General features: G+C 52.9%; 1 protein-coding gene across 12 annotated transcripts in view; it reads right to left on the reverse strand.

Moving 5' to 3' along the window:
* LOC123275616 (liprin-alpha-1-like) overlaps positions 1–26,463 on the reverse strand; it is a 113,044-nt gene that overhangs the window by 84,745 nt on the left and 1,836 nt on the right. For 6 of the 12 annotated variants that reach the window (XR_011501280.1, XM_070503755.1, XM_070503763.1 and 3 more), the window contains exons 2-8: positions 26,296–26,406; positions 24,665–24,775; positions 24,021–24,131; positions 23,427–23,453; positions 21,605–21,660; positions 17,421–17,490; positions 14,965–15,113 (exon numbers count right to left, since the gene is read on the reverse strand). Coding sequence is in view for 11 of the 12 variants with exons in the window: in XM_070503755.1 (XP_070359856.1) it covers positions 14,965–15,113; positions 17,421–17,490; positions 21,605–21,660; positions 23,427–23,453; positions 24,021–24,131; positions 24,665–24,775; positions 26,296–26,406 (635 nt within the window). In the remaining variant the exon portion in view is untranslated. Of the gene's footprint in view, positions 1–9,898; positions 10,071–12,208; positions 12,299–14,964; positions 15,114–17,420; positions 17,491–21,604; positions 21,661–21,764; positions 22,027–23,426; positions 23,454–24,020; positions 24,132–24,664; positions 24,776–26,295; positions 26,407–26,463 lie in introns of those variants that run through there. The other 6 variants (XM_070503761.1, XM_070503760.1, XM_070503759.1 and 3 more) reach the window with 4 other exon arrangements.

Below are 26,463 nucleotides of genomic sequence, written 5' to 3' on the forward strand. Positions count from 1 at the left end.
AAAAGAAGAGGATTCACAAAAAGAAAAAAAGAAGGCGGGGCCAGCCCCGTGGCACAGCACTTAGGTTTGCACGTTCCGCTTCTCTGCGGCCCAGGTTTCGCCAGTTCGGAACCCGGGTGCGGACATGGCACCGCTTGGCATGCCATGCTGTGGCAGGCATCCCACATATAAAGTAGAGGAAGATGGGCATGGATGTTAGCTCAGGGCCAGTCTTCCTCAGCAAAAACAGGAGGACTGGCAGTAGTTAGCTCAGGGCTAATCTTCCTCAAAAAAGAAAAGAAGGCAGGGCTGCTTTCAAAGAGATGGCAAGTTGAGTGTGTAGAAAAGAGAGAAGATGCAAATAGTCCAATACTACTTTGAAGGGATATATTTAACTGTTTCATAAACCAAACACAACAGAAATAAGCCTGATCTTCTGGGGGGTCTGCCACCTCCTCCTACAAGAGCAGCAGTCAGTAACGGCCGCCAGAGGGGCACTATCTAAACTGAAGGGGACGTCTAGAATGGACCCTCAGTCAGCAGTCACTGAGCTAGTCTCACCTCATGCGGACTACGAGGTCAATTCTCCCTCATTTACTCACCAGCTTAAGCCCAGCAAGGGCTTGATGAAGCCTTGCTAAGAGCACTCAGGATGAAATGACAGGGGCGCGCCGCACCCCACTGGAGATTAGAGCAGTCCCCGGGAGAAGCCTGGGTTCCTCCACCAGAGCCTCTCCACTTGGCACCTGCTTCCTGAATAGTAGTAACTCCTCGTTGTGGGGGCCGCACTGCAGAATGTGTAGGAGCACCCCTGCCCCTAGCTGTGACAACCAGAACACCCCAGACACTGCCCAGTGTCTGCACCTTCCTCGGTCACCCCAACCACCCGAGCTGTCCCCCGCATCATCTTTCGTCCTTTCTCCTCCTGCCGACCGGGCTGCACCTGCACCTTCTTCCTTTCCAGCCCCCAGCACACCTCATACCGCTACCAGTTGAGCCTCGACCTGTGCTCTGACAACCAACACACCCGACACAGGTCGACTCAGGCGTCACGAGGTCGTGGCTTTAAGACCTTACTCCCGAGGGCGTTCTGAGTCCTACAGACACGCCCCGTCTCAGGCATTGGTGGACTCTGGGGGACCCACAACTGGGGTCCCACCCACAATTCAACCCAAATAGATTCTCTTTTCTCAGTCTTACATACTGGAGCTCTCTGAGTGAGACGTCTTATTAAAATCTCATTTGTTGCTTTCAAAAACACTGTAAAATCACTGCACTAGATTTCAAGAACAAAATCTGCATTTTCAACTTTAAAATGAAACTGGAGGGAAGCTTAAAAGCAGTAATTTGTTTAAACACTCAAAGTGAAGACTCACATGTGATCAATTCACAGAATGTCACTTAACCCCTTCCAACTCTTAAGCCTTCTCCTCTGCCACTGCCAGCCTGTCATCACAGAGCCTGCCCTGGGCTGGCTCAGGGCAAGGGGAAGAGGAGGGAGCAGTGCCAGGATGGAGCGTCCGCGCAGCAGCTGAGAGAGGAGCCAGGAGCGGAGGTGCTGCCTGTGTGTCCTGGTGGGGTGGGCCACCTGCTCCGTCTTTCCCTGTGTAAGTGGCTGGGCCAGGGCAAACGGGATGCTGAGTAGAAAAAGAACAGGGGGTACTAAGCAAGGACTAGTGGGTTTAGGTTTCTCTCATAACAATAACGATCACTATACTTACTAGGACTCTGACATCTTGCTTCAGATGGAGAGGGAACACCGATTTGTTTGCCCACGTCCAGCTACATACACGAACAGCCTGCAGGAGATCCACTCACCAACAACTAGAAAAGCTGGATACACTTTTAAGACTGTTTGAAGGCATCAAGGAGATACTGAGGCAGCCAACTGGAGGGGCAAAGATTCCAAACAAAAGGGCAGCCCACTGAGGCCAGTCTAACATTCCGAGAGCCACTCTCTCCCTCAGGGCATCAGACGATCAGGTGTCCCTCAGGGATTTGGGGAAATGCACCAATAAGCTGGGAAGAAAACAGCAGAAAGCCAAGCAGAAAGTACTGGCTAACAGAGCTCTGGAGAGTTCCATGGGGCTGGGAAGACAGAAATTCAAATACAGGCCTGACAAATCAGACAGGACTTAAGGCGCCAAGATCTCTGAGAAAAGGGAGGCAGAGAAAACGAGCCCAGCACTGTGCAAAAACTGCCTGAGAGGCTGAGCCTTCAGGAACCTCATCGTCTTCAGCTGACAAAAATTGGGCTTCAGGACCTGCCAAGGAGGAGGGGCCCCGGGAAACACTTCAGGCTTTCAGATGGAGACCCAGGAGGCTACACCCTGGGTGAGAGGGCAGATGAAGGCAGCTTATAAGGACTGAGGCTTACAAAGACCGAATCCAGCCTAGAGTCGCTCAGAAGCTGGCTGAACTGAGAGGGTCTGTCCTCTGGGTGCGTGTTAGAGGAAGCTCTGAGGGAAGACAGCATTACCTAGAGTCTCCACAGGTTTTCATCCATAACGCCCAAGGTTCACTGAGAAAAATAACAACAAACAGGACCAAGAGAAAAAAGGAAAACAGAAATAGAAACAGACCCTGAGGTGACCCATACAGTGTAGTTATCAGATGCAAACTTCAACTGGTCAAAAAATAGACTTGACAAAATGAAAATTTTCACCAAAGAATCGAAACGGATTCTAGAACTGAAAAATAGGGTAAGTGAAATTAAGAACCCAATCTATGGGTTTAAGCTCAGGTTGAACACAACTGAAGAGAGGATCAGTGAACCAGAAGACTGGTCAGTAAAAAATAGCCAGATAGAAGTCACAAGAAAAAAGTCTGGAAAGTACAGAAGGAGCCCAAAAGACATGTAGGACACGGTAAAAGGGCTAATGTCCATATAAATGGGGACTCCCAAAGTGAGGAAAGACACAACAGGGAGTAAGAAATATCTACAGACAATGGTCAAAACTTGTCTGAAATTGATGAAGGAATCAAGCCACTGACTCAACAAAGAAAACCACACATTGGTTTTCAGCAGTCCTTCAGAGTGTGCCTAAGGCAAGAACAAAGTGTCAAAAGGAGCCAGACGAAAAAAGGCACCACCTTCAGTGGGACAACAGTAACAGTGAGAGCTGACATTTTAAGGAAAGACGACAATGGATTGGCATCTATCAAATGCCAAAAGAAAATAACCACCAACCTGGAATCCTATACCCAATAGAAAGTCTTCAAAAGTGAAGACAAAATATAGACTTTTCAGGAAACAAGAATGAGACAACTCATTGCCCACAGACGTCAACTAAAAGGATTATGAAAGCAGTTCTTCAGGGAAAAGTAGTCTCTGACAGAAATACGAAAAAACAAGGAGTGAAGAGCAACAGAAAGGGTCACTACGAGAATAAACCTTCATAAGCACTAACTGTACAAAACGATGATAATGCCAAAAATGTATCTAAAATTCAAAAGTATGATAAAGACACAGGAGGCGGGAGGGAGTTCAATGCAGTTCAAGTGTCAAAGGAAACAGCAGTGTCAGGAGGTAGTAAAAGCAGTAAATAAGGCTCAAATGTAAAATGCACCCTGTATCTAGGAATGTACACAGCCAACAACCTAAGAGAGAAGTACCGAACTAAACACCACGATACGTCTAACAGAAGGCCAGAGAGAAACACAGCACAGCATAGGTGGCACAAACAGAGAACAGATAGCAACATGGTACCTACAAACCAAAATACCAGCAATTATATTTAAATGGAGCAAATGCTCTAATTAAAAGATAAAAATCGTCAAATTGATTAAAATCAAACTAGCTGTCTACTCTCCACAGAGGCACGCTTAAAAATACAAGATCACAGACAGGTGAAAGCAAAACATCCCCAGGCCAACGCTACCTAAGAGAACACCGATGTGGCAAAGATCACTATCAAATAAAGCAGCCTCGACAGCAAGAAGCCTGACTAACGAGGAGCATTTCACAATGATAAAGTGCAATCCACCAAGAAGATAAAAACGCTAAATCTGAATGCACCTCACAACACGATCTCAAAAGACAGAAAAATTGATAGAAATAGAAAAGGAGAAACAACCAAAGCCAACATCACAGTGGGAGGCTTTAAGACACATCTCTCAGTAACTGATAGAAAAAACAGACCCAAAAAAAGTACGGGTGTAGGGGTCGGCCCAGTGGCGCAGCAGTCAAGTTCCCACGTCCCACTTCGGCGGCCCGGGGTTCGGCGGTTCAGATCCTGGCTGCAGACCTACACACTGCTCATCAAGCCATGCTGTGGCAGGCGCCCCACGTATAAAGTAGAGGGAGACGGGCACAGGTGTTAGCTCAGGGCCAGCCTTCTTCAGCAAAAAGAGGAGGACTGACGGTAGATGTTAGCTCAGGGCTAATCTTCCTCAAAAAAAAAAAAGTAAGAGTGTAGAACTGGGCTGCCCAGTAAACAGTCACATGCAGCTATTAACTACCTGAAACGTGCCTACTTCAAATTGAGACGTGTTGCAAGAATGCACACCCGATTTTACAGACTTATCACAACAAAAAGAAGGCAAAATATTTCAGTACTCTTTTCATGTGGATTACACATTGAAATTATAATATTTTGGATATTTAGGTTAAATAAAATACATTATCAAAATTAATTGCACCTATTTCTTTTTACTTTATGTAATGTGGCTACTAGAATCTAAATTATATGATTAACAAACTTGATCTAACTGGTATACATACAACACTGCATTCTCACCGATAAATAACATTTTCAAGGGCCCAAGGAACGTTTAACAACAATGAATGTATGCTGGGCCATTAGGAAAGCTCAACTCATTTCAAAACGTTGAAATAATGCAGGGTGTACGTAGAGATTACAACAGACTGACAGTTTACGTCCCCCTAAAATTCGTCAGCCCCAAGGTGATGGTATCAGGAGGCGGGGACTCTGCGAGGTGATTAATCTGGAGTTGAGAGAGCTCCCTCGCCCCCTCTGCCATGTGACGACAGTGAGAGGCTGGCCGTCTACGAACCAGGAAGCAGCCCCTCACCAGCCACGGAATCTGCCGGTGCCTTGATCCGGGACTTCACAGCCTCCAGAACGATGCGGATTAAACTTCTGTTGTTCATAAACCAGTTAGTCTATGCATCTGATTATAGCAGCCCCAAAAGACCAAGACAGGGATCTTCATGCAAGGAAGGTAGAAACCAACAAAAAGCTAACCAGAGAATCCCCACAAACATTGGGAAGTTAAGTGACATAATTCTTTAAAAACTTCATGAGTAAAAAAAGATACCACGATGAACATCAGAACATGTTTTCACACAAGAGATAACGAAAATCTGGCTTTCAAAACTTGCGGGATGCAGCTAAAGGTGCACTTACAGGGCCAGCTGGAGCCTCACATACATAGACTGGAAAAGACGAAAGAGCCAAAATCAGTTAAGCATCTATCTCAAGAAACTAGAAAAAAGAACAGCAAACAGAACACAAAGTAAATGGAAGGAAAAAAGCATAAATTAACAAAATAGAGAACAAATACTACAAAAAAATCAACAAAGCCAAAAGCTGTCCTTTGAAAGGGCTACTACAATTCATAAGACTCTAGCAAGACCGATGAAGAAAAAGAGAAAAGGACAAATTACCAATATCAAGAATTTTTAAAAGGGGATATTACAAGAGATCTTGCACAAAATAAGGATATTATGAACCATATTACACTTAATAATTGGAAAGTTTGGGTGGCCTGAACAAATTCCTAGGAAAAAAGAGCATCTTACCCAAACAGACACAAGAAGAAATATAAAATCAGAAAAATCCTATTTCCACGTGAATAACTGAATCTGAAACTAAAAGCCTTCTCACAAAGAAAATCTTACACCAGCTGGTTTTGCTGGTCAATTCTTCCAAAACTGCAAGGAAGAAAACACCAGTCTCACAGGGGCTCTTCTGGGAATCAACAAGGAACGCTTTCCACCTTGTGTTAGGAGACGAGCATGAGCCAAACCTAACAAGGACAACACAAGACAGCAAAGTTACAGACCAAGCTCTCATGAACACAGACGCAACAATCTTAAAATATTAACAAATAAAATCCGGGGAAAGCAGAATACATCAAGGTCAGGTTGGGATTCTTCTAGAACTGCAAACTAAAAGGTAAATCACCACATAAAAGGAAAACAACTGGACTGTCTCAAAAGATGCAGAAAATGCACTTAAGAAAATTTAATAATTTAATTCATGATTTAAAAAAACACTTAGCAAACTAATAGAGGAGAATTTGGATATTTCGATAAAAATATTTATGGAAAAGCTACAGCCAACATCAGATATAACAGTGAGATACCGAAAGCCTTCTCTCTGACACTGGGAGGGAGACGAGGATCCCTACCCTCACCACTTCTACTCAGCACTGTGCTGGAGGTCCCAGCCAGGCCAGCGAGGCAAGAAAAAGAAAAACGAGTACAGCGCTTGGAAACAAAAAAGAAAAGAAACTGTCTCTTGCAGACATAGTTGTGAACATCTAGAAAATACAAGAAGAATTACTATTAGAAATAAATGGATTTAGCAAGTGAATACGCAAAAATCAATTCTATCACTATATAACAGTAATAAACAATTACATAATATAATTTATAATAAAATAAGAAATGTGAAATATCTATGAATAAATGTAATTAAACATGTAGACAATATATATATACAGAAAACTGTATGGTATTAAGACAAATTAAAGAAGAGCTAAATAAATAGAAGGCTACATTGTGTTCATGGATTTTAAAACCCATGTTTTTTCCCTCCGAGGAAGACTAGCCCAGAGCTAACATCTGCTGCCAATCCTCGTCTTTTGGCTGAGGAAGACTGGCCCTGAGCTAACGTCCATGCCCATCTTCCTCCACTTTATACGTGGGACGCCTGCCACAGCACGGCTTGATAAGTGGTGCGCAGGTCCACAGCCGGGATCCAAACCTGCAAACCCTGGGCCGCCAAAGCAGAGCGCAAACTTAACCGCCGCACACCGGGTGGGCCCCTGTAAGACCAATAGTAAGAAGCTGTCATTTCTCCCCACGCTAGTCTACAGATGAAACGCAATCTCAGTGAAAATCAGAGCACGTTTTCTGGGGAGAGGCGGCCACGCAGACTCTACATTTTAACTGAGGATGTAAAGGGTGAAGATTAGCCCAGCTAGCCTTGCACAAGAACGAGGCTGGGGGACTCAAATTACCAGATGCCAGGACAGGCTAAATCTACAGCAATTTACACAGCGTGCTGCTTGTGCAAAGACGACAGAAAGACCAACGGGGCAGAGCGGAGTCTAGATCCAGGCCCGTATATTTACGGTCACTTGACTGATGACACAGACGACACTGTAGTGCACTGGGGAGAGGAGGGTCTGTTTAATAAATTATTCTCGGTCAACTGTATAGCATACACTTAAGGAAAAAAGGGAACCTTGGCCGTTATCTCACACCACAAACAAAAATCACTTTCAGATGGATTACAGGTCTAAATGTGAAAGATAAAATCATAAAGCTTTTACAGGATAATATCTTCATGATCTTTGTGATACTATCTTCCAGTGAACACAAAGAGCATTCAATATTACTGAAAAGATTGATCCATCGGGCTAGATTACAATTAAAACTTCTGCTTATCAAGACACCACCGAGAGCGAAAGGGCAAACATACACAAGAATGTAAAAAAACCTGCCACACACACGTACTCAGAATATATAACTTGTACCCAGAACATATGAAAAGAACTCCTTCAACTCAGTAAGAAACAACACAGAAAACCCAATCGAATAACGGGCAAAGGACAAGCAGTCACGAGAGAGGATCTCGAAACCGCCAACAGACACACACAAGGAGGCTGCTTCTGCGCGCCACCGGGCAGCGGCCAGCCCACAGCACACTGAGCTTCCTCCACTCGGCGCCCACCGGACAGCCGCAACGAACGAGCTGACGACACCAAGCGCTGGGGAACGGCGGATGGCTCACACACGGCCGGCGGCAGCACCGCCACTTTGGGCAGTGTCTACCCAGGCTGGACAGACGCAGACCCTGGCCCTCTGCAGTGCCACTCCTGTGAACACCAACAGAAACGCATACACACCTGCACCAGAGAAACAAGCACGAATACGCAGGGCGGCGTTCGTCTGAACTAGGAACATCCAGAATACCCAAGAATGGCAGAAAGAATAAATGACGGTAAATTCAGAGACTGGCTTCCTGGGCAGCAGACAAGAAAGAACAAAGCTACGAGACAACGCGAGTGGATCCCACAAGGATACTACTGAATGAAAGAACCAAGAAACCAAATGTACGTATAACTTTATTTCACTTAGACAGTCAAGCACACGGGAAAGACATCAATGGTGGAAAGCCAAGACCACCACCGGCTTTGGGGGACAGTTCCTGGGAGTGGGGACGAGGGGGCTTCTGGGAAGCTTGGCCATGTTTCACTCCTTAATGTAGGCGGTAGTTACGAGAGTGTGTTCACTTAGTGAAAAAGTCACTGAGGTGCACACTTACGCTTGGGGAAATTCTCTGATGTATGCTACAGCTAAATCTTTTGTAAGTACAGCATTACGTGCCGACATAACGTGCCAGGAAGACAAATGCATTTAGTTAAGCACACGCCTCTCTGGTCACACTATTAGCCACGAAACATGAGACAGGCACCAGGAATCGGAAGGGTCCTGAAAGTGTTCACTCAGTGGTTCCTGCGTTTCTGAAACGCTGGGCTCAGGGACCGCTGACGTCACCGCCTTCTCCACCCGGCGAGGCATTTCCAGGCTACAACACTGAGCAGTGGCTGGAAACAAACCACTGAGCGACCGGCTCCCCCGCCGCTGCGACGGCCTCCGCTGCTCCAGACTGGACTGCACACACTCCTGTCCCTTCCCTGCGAGGGCCCCTGAGCCCATTCTCTCAAAAACCACCTTATCAAACGTGCGGTATCTGACACACACTTCAGTGTAAGTACCCCAAATTACATGAAAACAAACACAGTTATAAAACCAAACAAACAAAACTACTGAAAAGATAAATACATGAAAATCCCAGTAAAACATAATTTGGCCAATCCTTCTAAGCTTGTGGTAATAAAATTTGACTTAAACGAACTTGGTAATTTATAAGATTCAGAGGACAAAAAACTTAATGATTCTCTAACCCAACAGAGAAGGAGCATTATAGCCCTGCATAGCGCGAATTAGTTGTTAAAAAGGAAACCCAAATGTTTGGCTAATCAATCTTTCAGAAGGACTGACTAAGCCAAGAAGCGCATTAAGCTTGTCATTTCTCATCTCCTAGCTCAGTGCTGCAGACCCATCACGAGAGTGTAAGTGTGCACCCACTCGGTCCACCTGAAAGCACCACAGAGGCACCTGTTACTAGCAAGTAAAACGGCACCAAGACAGCCCAGAGGCCCCCGGAACCCACGTACCCTCCACTTTCCTAGGTGCCACTTTCCTCCTTCACCTGCCATGACACCCTCACTTAGCTCCCGAAGGAAAGGCTCTGACACCCTGGTCCCAACGCCAACACACCGGGACTAACAAGTTCAGTGTGACTCTAAGCTTTGTAACTCTCATCCGCCAAGGACAAAGTTCCAAAGGGGTCAACCTCCAGTCTTCCACCCCCTAAAACAGATTGGATTTACAAAACACAGGTGTTCTAATAAAGGTGGTGTGTAAAAATATTTTCTCTGTGAAATCCATCCTATTTGTCCACTAAATTTCATTAGGAAATTGGAAATATATGATGAAACCCATGGGAAATACACATTTAGTGAGAAATGGCTTAAGACGACAGGTCAGAAGGCACCACACAGCGGGGGGCAGATCAGTCATCGGAGAAGGCGACTTTCACAGGGCAACTTAACAGGGGCACCCTCTGCCCGGGGAACACCACAGGGGCCCCCCCCGTACCTGCAGGATAGTGGCCCTGGGCCTCCGTGCTTTCATAGACGGCCTCTGGGGCGTAGGCCAGACCCTGCTGGCTATGGGCGTCCTGGTAGTAGGCGGCCTCGGTGCTGTACACGGGTTCCGGCTCGCTCACGGGGCCTCTGTAGCTTGGCTCGGCCTTGAACGAAGCCGCATCCTGGGGAAGAGCCAGGGAGACAGTTCACACGGGCCAGGCGGGTCGCTGCCACGGCCAAGGGAAACACACGGACCACTTCTCGGTCCAGCTGAGACCGAGCAAATGGACACGGAGAAGAGGAGGCAACACCTGCCGACGTGTGCAGACGGCTTCGATTCTAACCGTGCTAAGTGTGTTCAGAGGGACCACGTGGCACTTCTTCCTGAATAACCCCCATCCTCACCGCCCCCCAGCGCCCGCAAATCCTGCAGGAACTGGAACCCGCACGGCTGTCACGAGCTGAGCGCTTCTCAGGCTGTCGCCTGGGGCAGGTCTGGCCTGTTTCTTTTTCAGGTCCCAGCCCTCCGAGGGCCACCCAGCAGCTTCACAATGTCACCCCATCACACGGCCAGAGCTGGCAAGGCCGCGGACGGCCGGGTTCTGTCCTAACCAAGTCCTCTGGCGGAGGGGCGGGAGGGAGTGAGCACCAGGTCACGTGCAGGAGGAAATCACCAACTCCCTGGTCACAAGCACCGGGACTTCCAAGCTCGAACCCAAGTCCTGAACTCCTGATCATCAACGGTGGCTTTCATCAGTGTTTCCAACGAGGGTCCTCCTGAAGGCGCCCTTGGGAGCCAGAGGCAGCGGGGCATGGGGAGAAGCTCCAGGAAGGGCAGGCGTTCAGGCACCAGCTCTCGATGGAGGGTGAGCAGCACAGTGCATGCTGCCTGGGAGAGGTGCTATGAAGGCCACAGAGAGGGCACTCCATCTCCAGGCCAGGTACCAGGAGTCACTCAAGGGTTAAAGAGGGAGGGACAGAGCCAGAGGCTCCTTTTGGCAAGGTCCCCCTGGATTCAAAGGGAACGGACTGGAGGATTAAAGGCCAGGCCATGGTGTGGGGGCACGAGCTGGCTGCCCGCACCCTCAGCTTAGTCATGTGGGGGCACCGTGAGCAGGTGGGCACTACGGCGGGCATCCCACACTGGCAGCACCCTAGTCTCCTATCTTCCAGCAACGCCACCTCTGCCCCACCCATCACAGGGTTCCAGCAGGGCTGCTGATCTAGGACCCACCTCCCATCCCTGCCAGGGACAGCATGCCATCTTGGCCTTCTCAAGAACCAACTGCTCAGTGACGGGCCAGTAGTGGAACATGATGGGGGGGTGGCTCAAGGCCCCCGTTTTCCATTGGATTACGAATTATAAGGCCACATCCAACACACCCGTCCAGAAGTCCAGAAGGACACGGCCGCCACACAGAGGGAACAGCAACACAAGGAGATGACCCTGGTGGTGATGAGACTGTGGACCTGAGGCCAGGCCTGCTGCCCCGGCCCACAGCTCTCCCCGCATCCTCGTCCCTTTATGCCTCAGCTGATATGAGTTAGTTCTCATCCCCTGCGACTCAATGATCTTTGAGGGCTAATGTCCAGGGAGAGAAGACAGGTGTGGGAACCAGGACAGTGGCCGCAGGGCCAGAGAAGGGATGGAATTCGGGGCTCAGCCGGGTATGGTCATGGACGGTGGTGGCAGGGGTACTCCCGAGAGAGGGAGGTGCGGAGACCCCGTGACGGAGCGAAGGAGAGCTGAGGCGGGCAGCTCAGTAACTCAGATCAGGAGAGAGCATGGGGATCCGTGTTAGCAGGCCCTGGGGACACAGGCAGGCACAAGGCACTGACGACACAACTGAGGAGAAAGGGCCAAGGACAGAGGCTCTGGAGCAGACACGTTCAAGAGGGGCTGAGGGAGGGGAGAGCTGCAGAGGGCTCCAGTGAAGCGAGGCCACGCGGGAGCGGCAGCTGGGTGCCGCAGGATGCGGATTCTAGAAGAGCAGTGTCAGCGCAAATGCAGCATGACCACGTGAGCTCCAGACCAGAAGCCATCCACTCAGTGTTCGGAGACCCCACTGGGGGGCTGCGGGCTGGCTGAGGAAGGGGGCCTCGTCCAGGAGCCCAGTGAGGACGGCCGACAAGGTGAGAAGCAGGCCGTGTGCCCGGGAGCGTCCCCCAGCACCAGGAGGCTGCTCGCCAAGCCGCCCTCTGTGGATGGGCACCTAGCAGAGCTGAGGAGGGAGCCCACGCCGTCCGCGGTGGCGGCACTGCCCCAGGAGGGATGGCTTCAAGAAGCCAGAGACTCACTCACAAACAACGGAAGACCCACCTCATAGACGGGGCTCGAAGGCGGCCTCTCCTGTGCCGGCTGAGGAGCAGGGGACGCGGGCGGGGTCTGCTTCCGGGCTCTGGCCTGCTCCTGTGATCGACAGACACGCAGCACTCAGAACACGCCTAGGACACTCTGGGTCACCAGGCCGCCTCCGCGGCAACACGGCTCCAGCAGAAAGAGCAGAGAGTACCAAGCACGGAGACCGAACACCAGCAGGTCTTAAGGGAAGTTTGCTCTGAAGCGAAGGTCACGCAGTCAGTCAAGTATTCTCAAGAACTAGGACCTCGGTGGCCCGTAATACTCCTGCTGCCACCACATAAGCCACAGGATTTACTCACTGTGCAGTCGGCAAGGCAACAGTAACACTACCGAGCTACAACCCCCGTCCCACCCAAACCCAACTCAGACTTTTAAAATGGGCAGAATGTATTCTGTACGTAGTACAGACATGAATCTTTGGGGCTCAGAGCGAGGACTGTCATGGACAGAATACGGCCCCCAAACAAGCTGACATCCCAGGCCCCAGATGCTGTGAACATGTGACCTCACAGGGCAGAAGGGACCGCAGATGCGATGAAGTTAGGCATCTGAGATGGGAGACAATCCGGGATTATCTGGGTTGGCCCATGTCATCACAGGGTCTTACAAGAGGGAGACAGCCATGTGAGAGAGAGAGCAGGAGGTGTGGTGACGAAAGCAGAGGGTGCAACGCGGACGGCTCCAGAAACTGGAGAAGGCCAGGGAACGTCGTCCTCTCCAGCCTCCAGAACGGACGCAGCCCTGCTGACCTGTTAGGACTTCTGCCCTCTAGCACTACAGACAGGAAACGAGTGTTGTTTTAAGCCACTAAACTTGTGGTCATTTGATCCAGCAGCTACAGGAACGAGTTCTGCCAGCTGGAAGGCTGGATTTTTCTCCAGGTTTCAGACGAGGAGACTGAGCTCCCGGAGAGGTTAAGTCACACACCCAGGGACGCATGCCGGCGAGGGGCAGAAGCAGAATCTGAGCCCTCTCCTCCCCACCCCACAGGAGAGTCCCAGCACCACAAGTCACTTGGACCCACCCACAAGTACTTGAGGCAGGAGAGCGCCTCCTCGAAGGGGCTGTGCCTGGGCTGGGCGGCCAGGCTGAGGGTGGGCTTGCAGAGAGACCGGGGCCTGCAGAGGCACAGGGCCACGGATTCGTCTATGAATCACTTCTAGAAACATGTCTCCAGGCCACGGGCTCTAGGACAGCTCCTCTCAAAGGTGGCAGGGTACAGGCAGACTCCTTCCCAGAGGCGGGCTTCCAGGATCTGAGAGTCAGGCGTACGTGACCCACATCAAACTCTCCTCGCCTGCCAGGAGGGAGCACTCAGAAGACATGTGCTGTCGGGGGAGCCGAGTGCTCCAGCGCCCTTCCACAGCCCAGGGGGTTCTGCTGGGAGCAGTACTGTGCCGACGGAGACTCGCTCTCACTGGGGAGGAGGAAGAGAGCAGATGGGTGGCAGGGGCTGGGGACAGAGAAGGACAACACACCCGAAGGGACAGCAGGAGACCCTCAAAAGGAGAGAGGTTAGGTGACGATGATCAAAAGTTTTCTTCTTCTCAAGCAGCCCATCCCTTCTGCATCTTGTGGATGCTGAGGTGACTTAGATGGCAGGGGTCAAACTTCTAAGGCAAAAAATGAGGAGGGCAGTTTGAAAAGAAGACCAAGAGAGCAGGAAAAAATGCCTCGTAGTCTGTGAGTGTGTGTTCTGCAATGAAAGAAGGCTAACTTACAAGCAGCTTACTAAAAACTTGAAGGAGACATGTCTAAAAGTTTTCCAGCAATTAAGGAATAGTAAATGGTAACCGTAAAACTTACTCTTATTCCGACTTCGCCGCACGTGGTAAGACAGCAGGGCTTATTTAACTCACGTCCTCCGCGTCGGCATTTTCTGTCTATTGCATGTTAATTTCCTTGATTATCCACGTTCTCGACATTCCCCCCCATGATTTGGGGCAGAACGTCCACAGAGTTAAACACACCTTTATGGTTTATCAATGTTGCATGCATGACTTCAGACTCTACCTCGTTAACTACCCCAAAAAGAGTCATGATGAGTGTCTCCACCCCCATTTCACGGACCAGAACATGAGGCACAGAACAGCGAGCTCATCTGTCAAGGGTCGCCCAGTTGGTAGGCGAGAACGTAGGGACCTGAGCCTTCAGACACCAGCCCACCTAGGACAGGTTGAGGAAGGAGGAGCCCACCCCTCCTGCTCACCTCCCAGGCTCCCGCTCCTACCTTCTCTGGTGGGAAACACTACAAACACTCACAGGAAAGGGCAGCAGACCCAGGCTGCAGAAGCGAGAGCTGCAAGAGCAGATCCGCTTCCTCACAGGGGATTCCTCTGTATTCTCAAGCTCCTACCTGGGAAGGGCGCGTCCCAGAGTGTGACGGGTGGGAACAGAGACGCTAGGAGACCATCTGGACTGGAGCTCAGCGGAGGGCACGCGGGCTGACAGCAGGACAGAGGGAGACCAGGCTCGAGGGCTACCGGGCTCTGAGCCAGCAAGGGCGACTGTCTAGAATCTGGTGGTCAAAAGACCTGATTCTACGGGCAGCTGAAAGCTAAAGTCCCTCAGAGGACAGCCCAACGGGAGTTCCACATGTTCTCTATTGAAAACCTTCTGGACCACCGGGGAAGGAGTAAACCAAACCCACGGGCCCAAGAGTTCCCAGTCCCCTCGCGCCGCGCAGGAGAGCGCGGCGGCCGGTCCTCACTCACGTCCAGCTGTCTCCGGGGTTCCTCCTGCTCCTGCCTTTCCTTCGCCACGCTCTGCGCCCTCTCCGCTTCCGCCTTCCGCCTGTCCTCCTGCTCTTTCTCCTTCGCGAGGTTTTCGAAGTTAGCTCTGATGTTGCTTGTTTTGCTGTTCACTGCAGACGGAAGCAGAGATTTAAGTGTGATGTCAGAACACAACTACCATCTCCCCGGACCACCGCCCCATGCCAGCGTGACCTCTCCCGGGGGAACCCGTCGGTCCCGCCCGCCATGGAAGGGAGATGTCCCCCAGCCGCCACCTCAGCCCGCCCCCCCATGAACTGGCCTCCGTGCCTTCTGCCCATTGCACACTTTCGGCAGGACCAATGAACATCATAAGCCATGGAATAGTTTAAATTCCAAACATCATTGTATTCTTTACCACCATATACTCGGCGGGGGGAGTAGCCAATTTTCCCTCAGGACGCCCTTGATAAAGCAGTAAAAAATACTAATTTTTAGTAAATCTCAACCCTTGAGCATACGTCTTTAATGTTCTGTGCGACAAACGGGAGGGACACAGACAGCACCACTGCCACACACCAAGCTCAGCGGCTGTCTCGAGGAAGGACACTTGTGCGACTGTCTGCGTCGCAGGTTGAACTGACTTCTCACGGAGCATGATTTGTCCCTGAAATAACTGACTGGCTGTAGTTAAGCACACTGGGTACTCAGCACGCATTTCCTCCAAAATAAACGAACCAAGCCTATCACATCAAGAACAACCACACCATTTGTTGTCAATGGGAAAACATAAGCTTTCAAGCAAAATCAGAATTTTGGAAAACCTGTATCTGCTCCCGTGCACATGACAATTTCCCCGTTTTACTTAAAGACTCTGTGCTAGCACTGATGACAGTATTCACAAACACGATTTTTTTTGGTATTACAGAACGACACGGCAACATCGGGGCGGGGGGGTCTCCGTAACTCAGTGATCCGATATTTTCCAACGACCGATGCATCATGTTACAAAATCATGCTGTGCAAGGAAGAACAAGCCTCAAGAAAACCACTAAACCACAGCCTGTTCTGAGTGTCACATCAAAGAGCATCCACGACGACCTCACACGGCCTTCCCTCTCCGCTGCAGATCTGGGCGAGCCCAGACTTTCTCCATCAACAGGACTTAGCATAGACGTAGAAGCAGCTGGGAGAAGTCGGCTGTCTTATACCACAGGGACTGACAGAAACAAAACACCACCCTTCTGCTTTTTAGTTTTGAAAATGTTATTTTTTCATAAAAGTATTATGCTGATATGTAATGGCTTTATTATTTTTAAATGAATTATAAAATGTTAACTTCTCTGTTTTAGTTTCCAATAAGTAAAGATCAGTAGACGTAACCCACATAGTTCCTTTGGGCCCTCGATAACTCCTACGAGGTCAAAGTCTGCTTGGAGCACCAAGTCCGAGAACTGCAGGCCCAGGGCGTCCACAGTGAACCGACGGTGACTCTCTGCATCCTATTTGTAACGCACTCCCTTCTAGCATGTATAGTTTCCTGACTAAACAATGCTCTCCTTAAGTGCGTGGCCCACATGACCGAACGTGTGCCCTGCAGACAGCTAGACTAGAAGAGGCCCTCACACGAGCAATCACCTGAAAGGACAGACTGCGGCAGCCTGGACCAGGCCCAAGGAGGACAAGGAGCGAAGGAGAGAACGCCTACTCCAGCTCGCACACAGGCGCTACAACACATCCCTCGGGTCACAGCCAGGGCCGACCGCGTCCAGGGGCACCAGCGAGCGTGTCTGAGCAGCAGGTGCCACAGGACCCTCCCAGAACGCGGTTCCAGCAGCGAGAAGGGCCCTCACACACGTGCAGTTAACCCAGCTCTACTTTGGGAGGCACCCACCAAAGCAGATCCCCACGGCCGGAGAGCACAACACGCTGTGTGGGAAAGCTGCCTCTGACCCTCTGCAGGAACAAAGAGGATCTTCCCTCAAAAGGCAAGTCAATTTCTTTCCTGAAAATACACAGGAACGACTCTGCTCCCCATTCAGCTCCATCGCCCCGTTCAGCTCCATCTCTCCACTCATGCTCCATCTGCTCCCGGTGCACATTCTGCCAACTACCCTTTTTTTTGGAGGAAGATTAGCCCTGAGCTAACATCGGCCACCAATCCTCCTCGTTTTGCTGAGGAAGACTGGCCCTGAGCGCACATCCGTGCCCATCTTCCTCCACTTTATATGTGGGACGCCTGCCACAGCATGGCTTGCCAAGTGGTGCCATGTCTGCACCCGGGATCCGAACCAGCAAACCCCGGGCTGCCGAAGCAGAACATGCGAACTCAAGCGCTGTGCTACTGGGCCAGCCCCCCAACTACCCTTTGCCCTGAGCATTTTCCTGGGACAACCAAAGAGCGTGGAATTTCCTCCTGGAAAAACCACAGTGCCGGTAGGGGGTCCGCCAGGACTCACCTGCTTCGACAGGGACAGTCTTCTGATACGTGGAGGCCACCTTCGCGACATCCTCAAAGGTTGAAGCATTCTACCGAGACAGGAAAGGAACATCAGGAAGGCACTGTTCTCTGCTCCTCACACCCCGTGACGGCTGCCACCTCACCCAGACGGCAAAGCCTGCCCTCGACCTTCCCAAAGAGCCCACCGGGGAGCCCAAAGCTTTCGTATCTCCTTCTCTGTTCTGCAAGTTAACTGAGGCATGAGAAGGGTTACGACACACACTTGCTGGTGATGACACGGGTCAGCATGAGAAGAAAAAGTACACATGTGAGGAGGGATGGACAGGCGGAGCACAGAGGATTTCTAGGGCAGTGAAAATACTCTGTAGGGCAGTGCAAGGGGGACACATGTCCTTATGCACGTGTGCAAAGCCACAGAACGTCCAGCACCAAGAGTGGACGCTAAAGTCAACCGTGGACTCTGGTGACGACGACCTGTCAGCGTAGGCTCGCGGACTGTACCCAACGTCCCAGCTGGCGGAGGATGCTGATGGTGGCGGAGGCTGTGCGTGGTGGGGGCGGGGGGCATATGGGAAATCTCTGTACCATCCTCTCAAATTGGCTAAAACTGCTCCACAAAAAAGAGTAGGAAAAAACCCAAAAGCATATCTGCACCTGCGCAATCAGAAACCAGGTGCGGGTTCTGCTCTAGCCCTCGCCCCGGGAGGGGACACAGTGCCGCAAGCCTCGCCTGGCCTGACCGTCCACATCCCCCACAAGCGTGAGTGCCGGGGCCCAATTCTGTCAGACGACACTTTGAGCGACAGCTGCTCCTTCAAGGCTGATGCTGACGCAGACACTGATGCAGACAGGCTCTGGGAACCACGGGCCATCCTCGGTTTCTTCGTGAGCAACCACTTCCCAGTGACACACCTGGGGCGTGGGACAGTCACTGCCTTCCTGACACAAATCAGGGAAGCAGGGCCCCGAGGACGTGGACCTGAAGTTAGCGGGCACTATCTGAGGATGACTGTGAGTGGCAGCTCCCTCCCGTCCAGGCACAGGCTGACCCCTGCGCTGAGTGTCGCACACACGGGCCAGGCCCCCACCCTCCCCCAAAGCCCCGTTCTCCCTCCACAGCCACCCCGCTCGGCCAGAGCACGGCTGTCCGCCCACCCGTCTGCCACGCCCAGCCACAGCCAGCCTGAGAGCCCGGCGCCCGGGCCACCCTGGCCCCCCTGCCCCCCTCTCCGAGTGCAACCGCTCAGCTGCCCTGACCAAGCACTCTCCCTTCCCAGACCACCGGCCCACCAGACCGGGCCTCTGCCACCTCTCTCCAGAACAATCTCTTCTCACACTCACTCCCTGCCCTGCCCCCCGGCTGCCCTCCGGCTGTCCCATCAGGCTCCTGCCTGCCCTGTGGCTTCAGGGGCAGAGGCGTCAGCACCCTCCCCATGGGCCCCTCCTGTCGCCCCCATCTGCCCGGCCCAGCCAGTTCTCCAGCATGCTGCCCAGAGCCAGTTCTCTGCCGTCACCTGGGGGCTTCCAGCAAACACGGCCCCCAACCTCTCGTTCTCGCTTGCAGCGTCCCCACCACACCGCGCCCCACCTCCTCCACAGCACACCCCCATCACCAAGACCCGCTTGCCGACTAGAAGCTTCTCGCTCTCACCGCCCTCCTCTACGCGGCGCCTGCTCCTCCCTCCCCTCGGTCCAGCCTGGCAACTCAAGGTCACGACCTCTCCCAGGTCCCACCTGCTGGACACCCCTCAACCCGTTTCCATCCCCTACAGGGACTTCACACCCGAATCCCTCCACACGCAGCTCACTGGGACCCCGCACAGCTCCCTCACCTTCCTAAGCCTCAGGCCACCAACTGTACAACGTGGACGCCGTCACACCACCAACAGGAACCACAGTCACCGTCAGACACAGGCTCACCCAACCTCTGCGCCAAGCCACCACCCTGCCTCGGTCGCAGGCCCCCTCGTCAGGCTCTACCGTCCACGGCTGCGTCTCAGTGACCCCACATTCTCCACCAGCACCACCTCACGGTCTCCCTCCACATGCCTGTCTACGGCCTGGGCTCCCCTACATGTTCTGGTCTCTTCCATCTTAAACAGAACCATCCCCTCGGCTGACCGCTGCCCAGCTCACAGGACCACAGTGGGCAGAGCGGGCCCAAGCTTGCCGACTCTACGACTGACCCTCCCCACACGGTGCAGGTCCCCGCAGGCCAGCTTCCCCCAACCTGCCCCCCAACACCCACAACAATGCCCTCACCAGGACTCCCGGGGCTACCACGTTACTCGCCCAGACGTGACCCCCACCAGCAGCACTGCTGGGCACAGGTGACCCCCCCCGCTCCAAAGCTCTCTACCCTCAGACCAGCACCACCAGACCCTGTGGGCTCCCCCCACCTTGCTGGGTGCACTTCCCAGTCTCCTCTACCAGCCTGACTGCTGCCATCCCCAGGTGTGTCCCTGGGTCCCGCTCACCACTCTGCAGGCTTTCCTGGCCTCCGACTTGACCCCGGCTCCGTCCACATCTGTGCAGTGGCCGTCTGCCTCTGGTCCAGCCGCACTCTCGTCCACCTGCCCTGCTGGGTAGCCCACCCCGGACACACCCACAGCCGACTCAGCTACCCACCCCTGCTCCTCCCAGGCGCCCCAGCTCAGCAGAGGCCCACCGTCCACCTGGGGCAGTCCTGCCTGCCCCCCCAGCCCTTGAAGCCAGGTGCTTTACCTCCCGCCTCGCTGAGGTCAGTGCCGCTCTCCCTCTGCCACGAGCCCCTGCCCGAGCCAGCACTGCACCCTGCTCACACCACTGAAGCCACCTCCTAACTGGGGCCACAGCCTCGCTGCTTCTCCACAATCCACTTCCACACTGTGACCAGGGTCTTCTCAACACAGATCCCGTTTGTGTCACTTGCCTGCCAAACCCGTCGAGGGCCACTCAGGACTCATCTGATGAAGAACGAAACCTGACGTACGTAGTCTGCAGGGCTCCCCGAGATGGTCCCTCCCAGCTCCTCACCCCTCGGCCCTCCTCTGCAGTGAGACCCTAACAGTCTTTGCGGCGTCACCCCCACCCCCGCACACACGCTATGCCCCTGCTCTCCAGGCTCCTGGCCCATCTTCCCGGCATGCTCCACCCGTCAAAGCTGAGCCCAGCCTCTCACTTCCCCAGGACCCTTCTGGCCCCTCAGCCTGAGCCCTGGGCCTGCCACATGCTCCCAGGGCCCATGCGTGGTCACGTGGTGGAGCCCCTGGGTGACGGCCTCTGTGTGGTCAGCTGTGAGCCTGACAGCAGCAGAACTCCGTGAGGACTGGCCCTGCTGTCCTTGACCACAGGCCGGGCACAGGACCAGGCAGGACAGCCTCCGTCTTCGCTCAGGAGATACAAGCCACACGTGTCCTCATGTGGACAACTCCACACCCGCTCTAAGTCTAGACTCTGCTATGGCTGGACCGTACGCTAGAAAAACGGCCGTCTGATACACTTAAGACTGACTCTCAGAGATCCGACACCGTGTGACAAAGTCCCCAGTGAGAAACAAGCGTGTTCCCCGGGACACCCGTGGGAGGCGGTGCTGTGGGCAGGACCTGCCTCGAGACGGTCCCTGTCCCGTGGACCTTCCACCATGAACCATGATACACATGTTCTAGACCCGCGCGCTCCCAGAGCCGCCGCCGCCACGCGTGCCTACTGAGCTCCTGACATGGACAGTGTGACCAAGGAGCTCAATTTCCAACCGGTTTACCGCTAACTACTTTGGATTCAAACAGCCACATGTCCTCAAGGGTCTCGTGTTGGCCCCAGAGCCTAATGCCTGGCTTCCAAAGGTGGCCCCGCCACTTGCTGCTATGCTGTGGCCAAGCACTGAGCCTGCCTGGCCAGGGACCCCCAAATGCAAAAGGGGACAGGGACAGTCTCTCCCCCACAGCACGACCATGTCGGGTACCGGAGAGGATGTCCGTGACCGGTAGACGAGGCCTGGCATACAGGTCAGCAATCGGCACCATCAGTGATGACACGTGCCCGACTTAAACGTTCGTGCTTCTGAAAACCTGAGCCACACCCCACCCCAGACCATCCACGGAGCCGTGCGCTGACACACCAAGAGCTCCACGAATTCCCGGACCTCCTAAATTCCCGAACACGGCAGCAGAAGACACTCAGGCCTGGATCTGGAATCCTTACCTTGTCCATCCGGTCATTCTGGACCCCGTACTTTCCGCCGAATCCTTTGGAATAGTCTGCAAAGTGGCACAACACAACACTTACACTTAGGCTGAGGACCAGCGAGGTGCCCGGGGCAGAGGCATGCAAACAGATCCAGAAACAGCCCAAGAAGACGCACCCCGAGCAGAAAGAGACCAGAACCGCACCCCACGCGGTCCTCACTTGCAAGCTGAGTTGGTTTCTACCCGTGGTGTTCAGCACACAGGCGGGGGAGAAGCAGAAAAGGGGTGTGCGCATGCGTCCCGCGCTCTCCTGAGGGACAGAGGGTGCCGTGTGGGCTGGCAGGCCGTGAGCCGAGGGCCCAGCACAGGCGCGGGGCAGCGTGCCACTCCAACAGCACAGTCCTCCACCTGGCACCGCTCCCGCCCTACTAGGACTAGGCAGAGGCTCGAGGCAGCTGTTTTCTTGCTTTTTAAAAGAAAAAAAAAAAATTCCATGGGGAAATTCTACCAGCCAACTCTTAGGATGTAGCAACACAGATCTCCATGACAGTCACACCGTCACACGGCGTTAAGGCCACGCAGAGCCAAGGCCATCTCCGCGCAGGCTGCCGGATCAGCACCAGATCAGCTGCGTCCGCCGTCCCTCGCCTGAACACGGCCGTGTGTTCCCAACCAGGGGACAGAGCCTACGCTCTGCCCTGGCAAGGAGGACCGTCCTTGTCTTCCGCTCGTGTGTCCAGGTTCTAACGGCCAAGTCCGAATTTGGACAGCAATTAAATAACTGCTCTAAGGAGAAATGTGTTCACCGTGTGGACTCCCAACAGATACACCTAGAAATTTCCTGTGTCTTCTTAGCTTCCTGTACATACCGTTTAGCTCTGTGTGAGGAAGTTATACGTAGGTGGTGTCGTCAAAAAAACCAAAACAAACGAAAAACACCTCCCACCCCCGGTCAAAAAAACACCACCATGATGAAACAGAGACCACACAGAACACGGCTGCCCTGCCCCTGCCCCTGCCCCTCGGTGTCCCGCGCCTCTGGCTGAACTAAACATGGTTCTCCCCGTCTCAGAGGCAGTCAGGTGGCTTACTCAGTAGGTAAGTCACGGTCAACAGCAAGAGCTCCAGCAGAAGGCTGCTGGGAGACCAGGGACACCCCACTCCAGGACGGAGCCACGTTATGGGTTTAGGGCAACACACCCTGCAAACTACGGCCATGTCTTGCCAAGCACAAACCCCATGGTGCCAGGGAACAAGTGAATGGGGGTGGGAGGAGTGCAGGCGACCATGGCTCCAGCATACACCTGGGTTTCAACGCCCGAGTGCCCCTCGAGGGCACAGAGGGTGCTGGCAAGGCTGAGGCTGGAAGTCTGTGCTAGAAGTGGCCGCACTGGAGGGGAGGCGGGGGCGGGGGGTGGTGAGCAACTGTGCCTTGCTGGGACTCGTGCTTGGCCAGTCTCTCCTTGTAATCAAACCCCACAGCACAGGAGTCCTGCCTCTCGGACTGAACACCAAATCTGCCTCCGAAACCAGTCTTATAACCTGGAAATCCACAAGCAACAGTGGAGAAAACCGAGAGAGGAAACACAGTTTGGTTAGAATCGTGGGAGCATGGGCAAGAATCAAGTACATCGTTTAGAGAAAGGAAAAGCTCTGCCAGGCTCAGGGGCTGCAGAGCCAGCTCGCAGGCTCAGCAACAGTCAAAACTGGGCTCAAAGGTTAGAGGGCAAACTCAAACTCTTAACACTCCAGCCAAGATCAGAGACCAGGTTAGGAACTGTATTTCAAGTAATTCGGGAAAGCCACTCCACGCTTTGAGGTTTCTTTCTAGGTCCTACCCACGCTGCAGACAAGAGAACGCATCTCTGCGCATGTGAAGAAAGAGACACGTTATACACGAGGTTACTGCACGGCAACGCGTACCAGCCCCACCTCCATCTGTGCTGGCTGAAAGGACGGGGTGAGTCTGGGGCTCACTCAGAGGTCTCCCGTCCCCACGTGCTACTTTCCCAGGGACATGGTTCTGTCATGGAAAGCACACACTCCTGGGCAGAGAGGAGGCATCCCCTTCCACAGCCTACAGCACGCTTTATCAGCACCAATTCATGGACTGGATCGCTGTCGCCCATCTGGCCGCCCCCTGAGGGCAGAAAACAGCGTTTCCAGAGCTGCTGCAGGCAGTGACCAGCGCTCCAGAAGCCCAGTGACATGGGGCCTTCTCGTGGGAGCCCTCCCGTGGGAGGGGACGGGGGTTCCTCACTCCTCTAGCTGAAGGGCTGTCTCAAATCACGGGAGGGCTACGACAACCTCCCACACTGAAGACACAACACCACTGCTACAGAGACACGGCAAAAACACGGCACAGTGACGGACCTGGGAAGGGAAATAAACTCGGGAAACGATCCCAAGTAGGAGATTCAAAATGAAGGTACCTTTTTGAGATTCGTGCAGCTGCAATTTCTCCTGGTGATCCCGGCCAAGAGCACATTTGTCTTGTCTGTCTGTCAGCACACCAAATTTTCCTCCAAACCCTTTCACGTAGTCTAATGGATTAGAAAAAGGACACAAACTGGTATTAACAGATAGCCCGGGCAACAGAGAGAAAACATGTTTTTCAATGCACGTCAATACACACAATTCGCTCAATTCATCCCTTCTCTCTCAGATCTTCGGTAAAACTTTAGGTAACACTCATCAAGAGGCCCTCCTCATACAGCGTATGGAAACTGACCCCATCTGTAATCCCAGCATTCCGAATAAACGCAGACGGGACCCCACAGAAGCAGCGCCAAGCGATGCAGCTTAAGCAGCAACCGGAGCCCCACAGTCCCACCACTTACACACGCGACACTATTAGCACAAGCGGCACTGCTGGGGTGTTAGAGCCAAAAAAACTGGCAAGAGTCGATCTCTCATGTAACAGCTGTGTTTCTGCTTTGCTGTTTTAAAGCTGGCTGCTTAACTGAGAGATGTCCGTATTAAGGGCTGCTGGTTACGCTCCGTCCCTGTCTGCTACTCTGGTTACCACCCGTCCCGTTAATGGTCACCGGCTGGAGAGCTGGTAAGATGCAGGCACCTGTCTGGGACTCGTGCTTCTCTGTTTTGCCTTGATACTCAAAGCCGACGGCACTTTTATCCACCTTGTCCTTGTCGATACCGTACTTGCCACCGAAGCCTTTGGAGTAATCTAAAAACAAGGAAAGCAGTTTACAGGCCAGCAACACAACCAGTGAGCAAGCTGTGGATTCCAGCAGGCTTCAAGAAAATACTTTTAACACTCAATTAAAAAAAATATAAACCAAAAATCTTTTAGGCTCACTATAAGATCACTGATACAGAAAATATCTAAAAGTCTTGCTCGTATGTAATAACAGGACTAGGAAGAGTCCTATAAAGACAGCAGATTTATAACTGTAGCATCTTTCCTTCATTCCAAAAGACAGCATGGAGTAACAGTTTATTACAAAGCTTCTGGAGCAGCACGAGCCGAGCAGCCGGCTTTTAATGGGTCCCTCTGCTTCATGGACCAGCACAAGGAGAGGCATGCAGGGGTGCCTGCAAAGACAGGATAAACCTGGAACGCCCTCCAGAAACACCAGCTCTCAAAGCTCCGCCAGTGGAATGGTTCTCTCTGCACTAAAGGAGGACTCCATCGTGGGCACGTCAACGCACGAGCGCGCGGAGCAAACCCCTTCCGCAAAGGCCTGGGGCTGCCGAGGAGCCTGCCTGCCCAGGCACTTGGGGCTGTGCCCCCGACCTCCCAGAGTGGCATTTCCTCTGCCCCAGAGGCCTCTTGGGGAGAAAGTCAGTGCAGACTGCAAGGCATCCAGCAGCAGGTCCTGAGGAACTGGGTGCGCGTGGGGCAGAACAGCACAGGTCTGCTCCAAGGAGGGAGGGAGAGAAGGCAGTGACAGCGACCCCGCACCGCACGCCACCTGCTGTAACGGAAGTGACACCTGCGGCAAAGGGACACTGGGCTGGCCCACAGCCAGCTCCTCGGAGAAACGCCAAGCCAGTGGGGTTTCCAGTGCTGGGTTTTGGTTTTGTTCTTTAAAGAAACCTGGGATTTTTTTAAATACGTGAGCTCTCAGTTTTTATATGTTGGCAATCATTTTAAAAAATCTAAATGTACAGGCCAAACAAAACAATGAGGAGAACCAACGGTTCATGGCCTCTGCAGGAGGGGCTGAATCTAACGCCCTCCACCTACAGCCCTCGCCGGCTGACGGCAGTAAGTGACCCGCGAGGCCGCCACAGCGAAGGAAGCCAGCACGGCTTCTGAGGACAATCTGGCAATCTATCGAAATTTTAATTCAGTGTTCTCTGACCCAATTATATTTCTAGGAATTTACTCTTGAATAACCACTTACGTACATAAGACACAGGGAGAAGAATACTCATGCAGTCGACTTTTAACATCGAAAATTGAAAATAACCTAACTTGTACATTCCACAAAGGAATGGTTACGTAGACTACGGGATCTTCCCACCACAAGGACTGAGCAGTCACCAAAAACGCGACAGACCCCTACGCTGACCTGAATGGAACAACGGCCAAACGTTTGAGTTAAAAAACCGTGTAACTATAACGTGACCCGCCGTACACAGGGGAAACGCCCCAGTGCGCATGTCTGTAAGCGTGTGGGAAGCAGCGGCGAGGGGGCAGGCCGCGCGGTGGACGGGCTGCGGGGCGCCGCCCGGGCGGACCTTTCTGCGACTCGTGCTTCTCCGTCTTGCCCTGGTAGTCGAAGCCCACGGCGCTCTTGTCCACCCGGTCGGCCTGCACGCCATACTTGCCGCCGAGGCTGCTGGAGTAGTCTGTGGAGACACGCAGCAGTGGGCATGGGAGCAGATATGAGCTAACCCGGCGCTTGG

This window comes from Equus asinus, unplaced genomic scaffold (genome assembly GCF_041296235.1).
Source record: "Equus asinus isolate D_3611 breed Donkey unplaced genomic scaffold, EquAss-T2T_v2 contig_800, whole genome shotgun sequence".
Taxonomy (NCBI): domain Eukaryota; kingdom Metazoa; phylum Chordata; class Mammalia; order Perissodactyla; family Equidae; genus Equus; species Equus asinus.